The 13,246-nt window shown below is 35.7% G+C and overlaps 1 protein-coding gene across 1 annotated transcript in view; it reads right to left on the reverse strand.

Moving 5' to 3' along the window:
* The window catches only part of LOC106881733 (E3 ubiquitin-protein ligase UBR4-like), a 218,633-nt gene that overhangs the window by 163,045 nt on the left and 42,342 nt on the right, over positions 1–13,246 (reverse strand). The window contains exons 13-23 of the mRNA XM_052975666.1: positions 12,958–13,040; positions 11,954–12,039; positions 10,511–10,757; positions 9,831–9,954; positions 8,977–9,079; positions 7,615–7,759; positions 5,814–5,893; positions 5,120–5,242; positions 2,640–2,822; positions 2,423–2,545; positions 1,814–1,992 (exon numbers count right to left, since the gene is read on the reverse strand). Of these exons, the coding sequence (XP_052831626.1) occupies positions 1,814–1,992; positions 2,423–2,545; positions 2,640–2,822; positions 5,120–5,242; positions 5,814–5,893; positions 7,615–7,759; positions 8,977–9,079; positions 9,831–9,954; positions 10,511–10,757; positions 11,954–12,039; positions 12,958–13,040 (1,476 nt within the window). The remainder of the gene's footprint in view (positions 1–1,813; positions 1,993–2,422; positions 2,546–2,639; positions 2,823–5,119; positions 5,243–5,813; positions 5,894–7,614; positions 7,760–8,976; positions 9,080–9,830; positions 9,955–10,510; positions 10,758–11,953; positions 12,040–12,957; positions 13,041–13,246) is intronic.

Below are 13,246 nucleotides of genomic sequence, written 5' to 3' on the forward strand. Positions count from 1 at the left end.
GAGAGAGAGAGAGATAGAGAGAGAGATAGAGATAGAGAGAGAGATAGAGATAGAGAGAGAGGGGTAATGTGATAGATCAAGGGAAGGTGGAAGGGAGACACAAAAAGGTTGCTGAATGTGGAGAATAAATGGGATTGTAACATTTTATTTTATTTATTGATTTTTAATATTAAATTATATATATATAGGCGTATGAGTGGCTGTGTGGTAAGTAGCTTGCTTACCAACCACATGGTCCTGGGTTCAGTCCCACTGCATGGCATCTTGGGCAAGCGTCTTCTACTATAGCCTCGGGCCGACCAAAGCCTTGTAAGTGGATTTGGTAGATGGAAACTGAAAGAAGCCCGTCGTATATATGTATATATATATATGTATGTGTGTATGTGTTTGTGTCCCCCCAACATCGCTTGACAACCGATGCTGGTGTGTTTATGTCCCCGTAACTTAGCGGTTCGGCATAAGAGACCAATAGAATAAGTACTAGGCTTCTAAAGAATAAGTCCTGGGGTCGATTTGCTCGACTAAAGGCGGTGCTCCAGCATGGCCACAGTCAAAAAGACTGAAGCAAGCAAAAGAGTATATTTTAATATTAATGATATATATATGATTAAATTATTTTTTAATTAAAAAAAAGCTGCCAAGTTTCAAATGTCTGATATTGGAAACTTAATAATATAAAGAGTTTTTTAAAAATATAATAAAAAAGTCAGAAGTGTTTTAAAAATCAGAGTATACAAAATATTATCAAAATCAGATTGGTTAGAAAAACACAAACAAAAACAATGTGTTGATTTTATATAAGAGCTGACCAAATGAGTTGAAGAACACAGAATAGCTGGCATTGGAGTCAGCACAAGTGATGTGTTTCAAGGCACTGGAAATCACAAAATATGGGGGAAATAATGCCTGACAACTGTTGGAATGAGCACATCGTGGAAAAACATGAATTGCCAGTTTAATGCTAGATTCTCATAATATGAACAGTCTCCAAATTTCAAAGATGTGTTACAGTATTTCAGAGCTTTATTATTTAATGATGGGAAGCCATAGAGTAGTGTGTGTCAAACTCCAATGACCTTTCAAATTTCCATACACACACACACAGATGATTTTAAGGGTAAGAATGTCAATACAAATACTTATAGTTTATGTCACTATAAGTATTTTGCTTTGAAATACAAATAGAATGTATCAATCAAATTGGATTCTTTGTTTTACACCAGCTTCATATAACAGTTTTTAGTTTAAGAACAAGGAAAGCAATTTTAAGGGATGGGGGGGTTAGTTGATATCACTGATCCCAGTAACTGACTGGTACCGTATTTAATCGATCTTAAATGTTTTGCAAACAACTTGCACATGCAAGTGCTGCCAGCTAAAAGCTCCACATACTGGAAGCCACAAGTGTATGCGGTCATCATATTTTAAAGTGATGAAAAGCAAAACTAACATTGGTGAGATTTGAACTCAGAACATAAGTTTAGTTTAGTCTTGGCCATCCTACCAAATGCTTCAATGATTTCATGTGAGCACACCCCCCATCACAGTCCCCCATACATGTTCTTAACTCATCAGCATTTGCCATTCCACTGTTCTGAAGCCAGTTGTACAAAATAAGTTAGATATTTTCTTCCCCCCAACCCAGTTGATTTTTTTTCCTTCAACAGACAGCCATAAGACCAGTTGACACTGAAGTTCTTCTGGGTGCCTGACACAATGACCAGCAATGACTTGGGAACAAAGAACCAAAACAACCATTGTAAAGCATTTTGTCCAACACTCCAATGATTCCGCCAGGCTGTCATGCTAGCTTCAAATAAAGATGAAATATAAATAACAGAATATCCAACTTACCATAGCCTTTGTAAAGATTTCATCCAAAGAGATTTGGACTTTGGCAACAACAGCATCAAGCATTAAAATTGAAGATAGTCCAGGAAGATCATTAGAAGAAAGAATAGTCCGGTGATCAACAGCAGGGAAGCTAGTCATCTATTTCAGTTGAAATATAAAAGAAATAGAAATAAAACTGACATATAATGTTTAACAGATATATTTGCAGGATACTCCCTACATTAGCTTTTTATGACTGAATAGATCAGCTGCATTTATAGTTTCTTTTGTGATGGGTATTGAATCAGCAGCTAAATTGCTAAAAATACTATGTGAATGTATTATGTTTAAAATACATTTGTGCAATGTCAAATCACACTTTACTGGTTCAGCCAATGTGGCAGAACTGCCACACTCTACCTCAAAGTGATGGAAATAGCAACCAAAACTTCATTTTTTAAAGCATCTCTCACATAAGCAATATGAAATAGTTACCACGTTTTCTTATTAGTACTTTAGTGAATGAACATGTATAAAAACAAGAAAAAGTTGAATTTAAAATTCAAAAATAAGTTATTAAAATCATCACCTGTTCTTGAATAAAATTAATAGCTAGTCGAACATCATAATATACAGAGTTAGCCATTTTATCAGCATTGGTGAGGAGTTGATCAGCCTGATGTGTTGTCTGCCCTTGTTTCACTAAACTATCCTGAAAGACAAGTAATAAAAGTGATTTAAAACTAAGAAAATGAGCGGGAAAAAAAATTATCTGAATTAACAAAAAACAAAGTATAATTAACTACCTTAATCCACCCTGAAAATGTTTTATGTCCAAGTCTGGGAGCCCATCTGAGTGTGTGAAGAATATGCCCAGGACCCATTCCTAATTCTCCAGATTCAAGCATCTGTAGGTATTCCAAAGATGGAGGTAGACAGGCCAGAAGACGCCAGCAAATTATAAAGTGATAATTCATCACAGAAGCCTCCTGAAGAAGAAGAAGAAGAAGAAAATGCAAATCGAATTAATAAATCAATAACACTGTTTCCATTATTCATTCACATCTTTATCAATAATTAACTCGGCAGGTTTTACTAGGTCAACATTGATCAACATCTTAATCATTACCTCATTATATTTACTAGTATTAAAATTGGATTGATAATGATATGTGCATATACACACACACTTTTTAAGATAATAGGGAATTGATTCGGAAAGATTTGGTTGCTAATCTAGCAGGCTAAATGATAGAGACATAGCAACCACTTAATCACATCAAATATGAAATAATTATCAATATTGAAATAAGAGCAACAAGCTAGCAGGATCATTAGCACATTGGGGGAAAAGCTTAGCGGCATTTTGTCAATCTTTACATTCTGAGTTGAAATACCACCGAGGTCAACTTTGCCTTTCATCCTTTCGGGGTTGATAAAATAAGAACCAGTTGAGCACGGGGGGGTCAATGTAATCAACTTAACCCTTCCCCTGAAATTGCCAAAATTTGAAACCAATATTCTTTTCTATTCTAGGCACAAGGCCCGAAATTTTAGGGGGTGGGACCAGTCGATTAAATCGACTCCAGTACACAACTGGTACTTAATTTATCGACCCCAAAAGAATGAAAGGCAAAGTCGACCATGGCGGAATTTGAACTTAGAACGTAAAGACAGACGAAATACCGCTAAGCATATCGCCCGGCGTGCTAACGTTTCTGCCAGCTCACCGCCTTATTTGAAACCAATATTAAAATACTTTTTCCTAAAAATGTTCCTCAATAAGTGACATTCATTTTTGTAGCTTTATTAATTGTGCTAATAATTGGATATGCTAATTTGTTGTTGTTGGCACTCCTTCGCTTACGACGTCGAGGGTTCCAGTTGATCCGATTAAAGGAACAGCCTGCTCGTGAAATTAACATGTAAGTGGCTGAGCACTCCACAGACACGTGTACCCTTAACGTAGTTCTCGGAGATATTCAGCGTGACACAGTGTGACAAGGCCGACCCTTTGAATTACAGGCACAACAGAAACAGGAAGTAAGAGTGAGAGAAAGTTGTGGTGAAAGAGTACAGCAGGGTTCGCCACCATCCCCTGCCGGAGCCTCGTGGAGCTTTAGGTATTTTCGCTCAATAAACACTCACAACGCCCGGTCTGGGAATCGAAACCGCGATCCTATGACCGCAAGTCCGCTGCCCTAACCACTGAGCCATTGCACCTCCACATATGCTAATTAAAAGTGTGTTTAAAGCTACAGCATTTAAAAAGAAAAAACTTTCTCTTATTTATATATTGTTTGAACTGTAATTAAATGAACAGAAATAATTGTTTCATTGTCAGTATGTGCTTCATTCAACATTTAGATTACGCTGTCAGATGCAATACTTATTTATTCACATTGCTTTGAGTTAATCATACATCATCTTGTACCTTCAAGATTTCGATGATGTGATTATTAATTTTTTAAATGATATTGTAGGACAGGTGTAAGAGGTTGGATCTAGCTGGCTTTGAAGGTAAAACAGGTAGAATACTTGGGCCAGTTATGGCCAGTTTAATGCCAAAGGGTTAAATGTATTCAATGTAAATTTTAGGTGCATAATAGAGATGCAGTATGATCACAGGAGAAGTTAGCAATAAGAACATCAAAAAAAAAAAAAAACATTTCTATAAATGTCAATCAGGTTCCCTCGAAGTAGCTGACAGCTTCTGTTATCCAGATGTTGTAATTGACAATGGAGAAGGGGGTTCTGAAGGTATTGCAGCTAGGATAAGCAAAGGATGAAAAAACAAAACGTTCAGGAAGCTTTATGTATGTTGGCAACAAAGGGATTTTACAGATTGTATTAACGCTCGGGTACAAAGTGTGGTGTTACATAGTAGAGAAATGTAAGCATTGAATACAGACGATGTGGAAGAGCTGCACAGAAATGAGGAGGACATGCTCTGCTGAATGTATTTGGGGTGAGCATGCTATGATGGCTGTGTATGAGATTGACATGCTCTGATGCACGTGTAATGTATGCTTATGAATTATGGAGCAGGAATGAGAATGAGTGAAGAGTCAAGTGTAGTGTGAAGAGAAAAGACTGCACTGGTACAGACATGTGATGCATGGGGAGAATGTCAATTGAGGGAAGAAGCCTCAAGCAATCCAGGTGGAAGGAAATTGCAAAAGAGGAAGACATGAGAAGAAGTTGAGAATGGTTAGATGGACTGCATGTGATGTTATCTCTGAATTACCAGCTATTTACTCAAAAAGTGAAATAAATCATTTCTTACCAGCAAGTTCAATTTTTCCAACACTTTATCACATTTGGATCCAGCCATTAATAAAACAATACATGCTTCATATAATTTGTTGTAACTGACAGTTTCTGTACTGGACAAAAGGAAACTACAAGCCTGAAGAGTAAAAGAAAAAGAAATTTTTTATATAAATTTTAATGAATTTTACATGAATGCACAAAAAAAAAATTGTCAAAGTTTTTAACTATAACAGTTAAAATATCAGAAATTTTCAAAAAAATTTCAATTAACTTTATATAAATGCATAAATAAAATTTTTGTAAGAAAATTTTTTTACTATCATCATAGAAATGTCAGAAATTATTGCAAAAAATTTCAATAAATTTTTCATGAGTACATAAATAACATTTTTGTAACAAAGTTTTTTTTAACTATAGCCATGAAAAATTATTGATTAAAGCCTCCTCAGAAACTTGAACATCTAACTTTATGCACAAACGCATAAAGTAAAATAATTTAAAGGCGTTGTATTTCCAAGCATACAAGTCAAACTTTGAGACCAAAAGATCAAAAATTCCATGTGAAATGCAATTAGGATTTGGAAAAATGTTGATGAGAAATGTTTACACTACACATTTTTATATACACACACACACAGCGGCAATATGTAACATTAAAGACTAAATTATCAAAGGATTAATCAGAGTGAGGAAAAATAAGTACTTACCAGACCATCTACCTTTGGTGTATCTTGCATGTGCAGTTCTGTTGGACCCAAGTTGTAAAAACGAGGGTAGAAAGCACCAACTAGAAGAAAAAGCAAAATTTTTTAAAAAAATAAACTCCACATTGATTTATTATTTGTGCACAAAACAAATTTTAAAAGACAGAGATAAAGATTAAAAGCTAAAATCCTATAAGATAATATTATTAATAATAAAACAACCAGGTATTTCTAAGTTGTTCATACTGATCTTTTCTAGGCAAACCCTTTAAAACTGATCTGAAGGCATGTGACTAAGTGTTCAGGGGTATTCAGATCATGTTCACGAGGTCATGAGTTCAATTCCCGGTGATGTATTGTATCCTTAAGCAAGACACTTTACTTCACATTGCTCCAGTCTACTTGGCTGGCAAAAATGAGTTGTACCTGTATTTCAAAGAGGCAGCCTTGTTGCATTGTGTCATGCTGAATCTCCCTGAGAACTACGTTAAGTCTATGTGTGTGTAGAGTCCTCAGCCACTTGCACATTAATTACATGAGCAGACTGTTCCATTAATTGGATCAACTGGAACACTTGTCATCATAATCGGCAGAATGCCAGTTCTTGAAGGACCACATAACCAAGCATACAAGTATTCACATACTCAAAGATATGTACTGAGTAGCAAAGTCATTTTGTTAATAAACAGTTATGTTAATGCAAAGAAGACTTAAATTCTAAGAACTAATTACAAACACATACACTACAACTGAACTTCAAGGTGCAGGTGCCATTCAACGACCACTCATCCAAGCCAAAGAAAACCATTGCAGTTATATATTGTATGGGTTATAATATCATTATCATCATCATCGTTTAACGTCCGCTTTCCATGCTAGCATGGGTTGGACGATTTTACTGAGGACTGGTGAAACCAGAAGGCTACACTAGGCTCCAATCTGATTTGGCAGAGTTTCTACAGCTGGATGCCCTTCCAAACGCCAACCACTCCGAGAGTGTAGTGGGTGCTTTTACGTGTCACCCGCACGAAGGCCAGTCAGGCGATACTGGCGACGGCAAATATAAATTTGCGTTATCTCATCATTTAACATCTATGTTGGCATGGGTCGAACAGTTTGGCAGGGTTCAAAGAGTCTAAAAGACTGCATCATGCTCCAATGTCTGTTTTGGAATGGTTTCTATTGCTGGATGCCCTTCCTAATGCCAACCACTTTACAAATTGTGGTGGCTACTTTTCTCTTGCCACCAGCCCTAGTAAGGTCAACATGGAGATTGCAAAACTACAAACCCCAAAGCAATAGATGGGTCGGGGACAACTTTAAGCTAGCAGATGAGGAATAAAGAGGGGTAAAGCTTGAGAGAAAAGAATGCGTATGTGGATGTGTAATCGTATGTGTTTATATAATACATCATTTATTTATATGTGTAATAATGTAGTGAAGGTGCGTGGCTCAGTGGCTAGGGCATTCAGCTCATGATTGTAAGGTCGTGAGTTCAGTTCCTGGCGATGCGTTGTGTCCTTGAGCAAGACACTTTATTTCACGTTGCTCCAGTTCATTCAGCTGGCAAAAATGAGTAGTACCTGTATTTCAAAGGGCCAGCCTTGTCACGCTATGTGTCACGCTGAGTCTCCTTGAGAACTACGTTAAGGGTACATGTGTCTGTGGAGTGCTCAGCCACTTGCACATTAATTTCACGAGCAGGCTGTTCCGTTGATTGGATCAACTGGAACCCTCGACGTCGTAAGCGACGGAGTGCCAACAACAATAAAAAAACAACAAAAATTGTCTCAAAACAACCTACTTTCTGTGGCTTCTTGGGGGCTCAGATTTTTTCGAAAATTTCCTTCAACATCTCTGCATGGAAAGAATTGGCTTGCTCTTGGTAAACTGGCATCTCGCTCCCCTGCTTGCCCAAGCGTATGTACTGTGAAAAGGTTCCACTGTACCTAACATTTGGAAAATAGATAATAATGAATTTTACATTATTTTAAATGCTCGATGTAGAGAAAAACTCAAAAACTAATGAGTTTAACTTAAAAGAATACAAACATGCAGTTACACAGTTAAGAAAGAAAAAATATGCTGTTTATATTTGAAGATCATTAAACCCTTTCATTGTTGTGTTTAAATGAAACAGATGTATTAATAATCTGAAACATCATCATCATCATCGTTTAACGTCCGCTTTCCATGCTGGCATGGGTTGGACGATTTGACTGAGGACTGGTGAAACCGGATGGCTAGATGTATTAATAATCTGAATTTAATCCTTTTGATCCCAACCTGTCTGAGACCACCCTTGGCTCTATGATACAAATTTCCTACTTTAAAGTGATCTAAATTGACACCTTTCATTAAAATTTCATTCTGATTTATGTTCCAAACACCAGCTTAATGACAAAGTTATTTCATTGAATTCTCCCCCATTTTTAACATCAACTGAAACAATGTGAATATTTCAAGAAAAGAGTATGTAAACAAAACCGATTTCACATAGCAACTACAAATTTTATTGAATTACATCATTTAACATCTGTTTTCCATGCTGGTATGGCTTGGACAGTTTGATGGGAGCTGGTCAGCTCCACGTCTGTTTTGGCATGGTTTCTACAGCTTGATGCCCTTCCTAACACCAACCACTCTACAGAGTGTATCGGGTGCTTTTACACAGCATCAACACAGGTGCATCTACCTGGCACCAGTATGGGTGCTTTTTTAGGAATGCTCAGCTGGAGGGAGCAGGGGACATGCCTATATGCACAGGCAACCATGCTTTTACTTAGCTTGACAAGCCTTCTCAAGCTCAGCAAACAGCCAAGAGTCTCAGTCCCTTGTCAACGTTAATATTAAGAAATTGAACTGTTAATATTGTCAAGATTTATAATGTAAGGCATAAGTTAGCTTCACTAAATGAACAACTTCTAAAAATAATGTCTCATTGTAATTCAGTAAATAAAAGAAATTTCTATATCCAGACAAAAAATTTTCTACAATTGTACAGGTGGTTTAATACCTTAAGCTCTGCTCAAGAGAGGTCTCGTGACAACTAAAACGCTGCACAAAACATCACCTTTGAAATTAAAATAGAAATAAAATAATGCAGATTTTCTAGTGTTTATTACTACAGAAAACTATTATATTAGCAAAAAAAGAGGTTTCTTACTTGATCAATGAGAACAGCAGGTGGATCATAAAAATAGTGCACAAAGTAATCAAAAACTAGCATCAGACGAGACAGAGGAAGTGGTACAGAACCAACCAGTTTACTGCAAGTAAAATATATGAGACTAGAAAACATATATATATATATATATACACACACACACACACACACACATACTATATATGCATTTTATGAGATATATATGTTCACCCCCACCCCACATATATACAATATTACAGAGAGAGAGAGAGAGAGAGAGAGAGATACACACATGTATACTTTTTAAACCATGCAGATAACATCCTGCGATAGTCTCAATACACACAAACATTCAGAGATTAACCAACTCAATATTTTATAGAAACATGAGTGCATTTGCAAAGATGTAATTGAATGTGTTCTTATACCAACGTAGCTGTATGTGCATTTGCAGAAGTTTCCTTGCATTGAAACAAAAGAAGATTTAACTGAAGCTGCATAGATATGTATGTGCATAAATGCATTGACAAAATTAAACACATCTTTTTTTTTGTATTCTTCTGCACTCAGAAAATTACTGAATAATCTGACTTAAATACTGGCTACTTGGTACCTTCCTTTGAGACTATGTACAACTTCTGTCCACAAACAAATATGCAGTTAGTCTGGAAGAATATCCCAAACAGAGCCAAAATCCAAAACAGATCATTTAGTTTTTCGATGAAGGAATTTACTCACAGAAACTACAATATATGAGGATTGGAAAGCTTAATTGAAACTAGCAGTTATACAATCATTTACAAATATCATTTCAAAATAAATTGAGATTCATCGAGTAAGATTTTAGATGAAAAATCATAAAAACTAGCATTTACCTGTGATCTACCTGTGAAATCGCAATAAGATGTTCAGCCAGTTGCAATAGTAGAGACTTCTTCTGCATCAGAGGCAAGCTGTGGAAGAGGAACAAAAGGACCTGCAAATGTTCCACATTGACATCTGAAAAACAGAGAAAAATATTCACATTTGGTGCATATTTTCATAAAATACCACTTTAAAAAAATGGAGAGGGAGAGAGAGAGAGAGAGAGAGAGACAACAACCTAACAAGATGTAGGCTTACACTCACAGAATATAACATTTTTGTTTCATTTTCCATTTTTTGTAGATACAAACAATATTAAGATAGAATGCAAAAGATATTTATATAGACAGATATAATAGCAATGAATGATTCTTTAATTATACTTCTAAGACATATTTAATTAAAAACTCGTAAAAATAGAATTTAAAATATCTTAAACTGAATAAAAATTATTGTAAATGAATGAAACACAACTGAAAATTTGAAATATTTTATCCACAAGGAAAAAAAAAAGAGAAGGGCATCACATTGGATACCATTTTCTATAAAATTATAATAGTTTAAAGAATCCTGTGTGTATGATAAATACATTTCTCTCCAAACTGAAAAATTTAAACATGATAAATTTGGGAACAAGTAGCTTTTTGGAAAACATTCTGGAAAACTATTTAAAATGGAAAACAGTACTAACCTTCAAATTGATCAATTTTGTTATCAAAGTTTAAAATAGCTTGCTTTAATGTTCGAGTGAACTGAGCCCATATATTCATTACTTGAACCTCAGTAATACTCCTGATGATTTTGGGGGAGGTTTCTCTTTCTTTCTGTTGACGCAGAAGAATAACTTCTGCTAGAACTGCGAGAGTGCGAGGATATACCGTAAGAGGCCAAGCCTCGGAAGTATTGGGATTCACTCCCAAGCTAATTAGAAGACAATCCTGGAAGATGAAATTTTTTTAAAAATTGTATCAGAAACAATAAAAACAAATAATTTGATTTTCATTTTAAAATTAAGTGCGTTTTGTAACAGGGTAATATGAAGGGGGAAAAAACAAAAACCCATTAGTTAGGAACAATATATTGTGCTGTCAGTTTCTTGTTCATTAAACATTTTTCCGTTGTCTGGCAGATACTGATAAAGCAAACACAATCTGCTCTTTGCCATGTCTTGTTTATATTCTGATAATGACATGATTCGACAACCCATATGTATGAGAACTTATGAGAAATGGCAAAGAAGCTTAAACCTCAATCATGTGTTCCTTACAATGGTGGAATTAAGAGAATTTTTTTTTAAACTCCATTTTTTTTCTATTAAACTATCAAATTAATGGACATCTGTCAGTCTATAAAGACCACGGATCTGCACCAGTAGAGTTTTGTGTTAACTGCTGATGGCAGTGCAGTGTCTGCTGTGGCTGTACAAGCCCACACAAGAGTGGCAGTCTTGCATGCAGTAACTGCATTTGAAGATGCTCTCCAATGGCATTACTGAGTTTTCCTTTCTTTAAGCGCACTTTTCTGTGGTGGCAAGTTTCGGTTTCTTTCCCTTGCTCCATCCCTTTGCTATCAAATTATATACAATCCAATGGGACTGGTGCTGTAAATGCCAGAATTGTTGGCACTCTGTCGCTTACGACGTCAAGGGTTCCAGTTGATCCGATCAACAGAACAGCCTGCTCGTTAAATTAACGTGCAAGTGGCTGAGCACTCCACAGACACGTGTACCCTTAACGTAGTTCTAGGAGATATTCAGCGTGACACAGTGTGACAAGGCTGACCCTTTGAATTACAAGCACAACAGAAACAGGAAGTAAGAGTGAGAGAAAGTTGTGGTGAAAGAGTACAGCAGGGTTCGCCACCATCCCCTGCCGGAGCCTCGTGAAGCTCTTTGGTGCTTTCGCTCAATAAACACTCACATCGCCCGGTCTGGGAATCGAAACCGCGAGTCCGCTGCCCTAACCACTGGGCCAGAATATGAAAGACTTATTCAACCCTTGCCAGCATAGAAAAACATATATAAGAAGTTAGTAGGTAGTAGGGGTGAGAGAGGGGGGGAGAGCTGTTAAAACAACAAATTCAAATACAAAAAGTTTAAAATATTCTTAGAATTTAAAACAAATGTCATTATTACCTGCAAATTCTCTGATAGCGAGCCAGTTGCCACTAAACTGTGGTTAAACTTTGCCAAAGCAACTGAAAGCTCTTCATAGGTGCGATCTGTAATTAAAAATGAAAATAAATTACTGAAGATAGTTCCAAAATAAAAAAAAAAAAAGGGAAAGAAAAACGAGACTGGAAAAATTTCAGAAATATCTTTATAACTGATATTTTTCTAGGAACACACATCTCCGAAGAAAATCTCCAAGCTTAACCCATCACCATCATCATTTTAATGTCCATGCTAGCATGAGTGAAATAGAATTTATAGAAACAGATTTTCTAATGACCAGATGCCCTGCCAACCCTCACTTCCTATTTCTGTTTCCAAGCAGGATAATATTTCCCCATGGCCAGACATGTCTTTTGCAGAAGACTGGAAATAAATGTATCACTTGTACGATGGCAACTCATTTAGAACCATCACAAGATACCATAACAAGTATAGGGATGGATACATAGTCACAACAAGCTTTTTTTAGTTTTCATCTACCAAATCTACTCAAGGCTTTGAGCAGCTTGAGTCTATAATAGAAGATTCTTGCCCAAGGTGCAAGTGTCTTCTTGATAGAAACCTTAATTATTATAACTAGAGGTTGGCAAACAGGATGGGCATTCAACCATAGAAAATAGCCTCGACAGGTCATGTATAACCCATGCCAGCATTGAAAATGCAGATGTAAAAATGATAATGAATTAATTACAATTAACCTCAATCAGTAAATACTTCATAGTATTTAATTTTGTTTTGTATTAATGGATAAGTGTTTAATTTGATACAGACAAATGTTACATCAAAAATTTTCTATTTAACAAACAGAAGAAAGATCGCAAAATATTACTGCGAATGCAACAATCAAAACCAATTTGAAAGAATATCATAGTAATGAATAACAATCATTATGTATACATCATTAATCACAATCAAATCAAGGTTTAAGTTTCTGATATTTCCATGAGTAAAGTTTAAAGACTAACCTGAACCAGATCGGCAGCATTCTTTATCCAGTTCTTTGATAACCAATGCAAGATTAGACATGTGTTCTTCATTCAAAGCCTCCCTGAAAGTAGTAAATTTTGTTAATAAAGAATATCCCAAATCAGGTGTGAGATATATATATATATATATATATATATATATATATATATACAAATTAAAAGGGTAAAGGATTATCAATTTATTAATTCATTAATAAATCAACAATTAATAATTAATAATTTTTACCAAGCCCATCGGTATGTAAGCACCATTATTGGTGGAGAACTT

The sequence above is a fragment of the Octopus bimaculoides genome, chromosome 22 (assembly GCF_001194135.2).
Source record: "Octopus bimaculoides isolate UCB-OBI-ISO-001 chromosome 22, ASM119413v2, whole genome shotgun sequence".
Classification (NCBI taxonomy): Eukaryota; Metazoa; Mollusca; class Cephalopoda; order Octopoda; family Octopodidae; genus Octopus; species Octopus bimaculoides.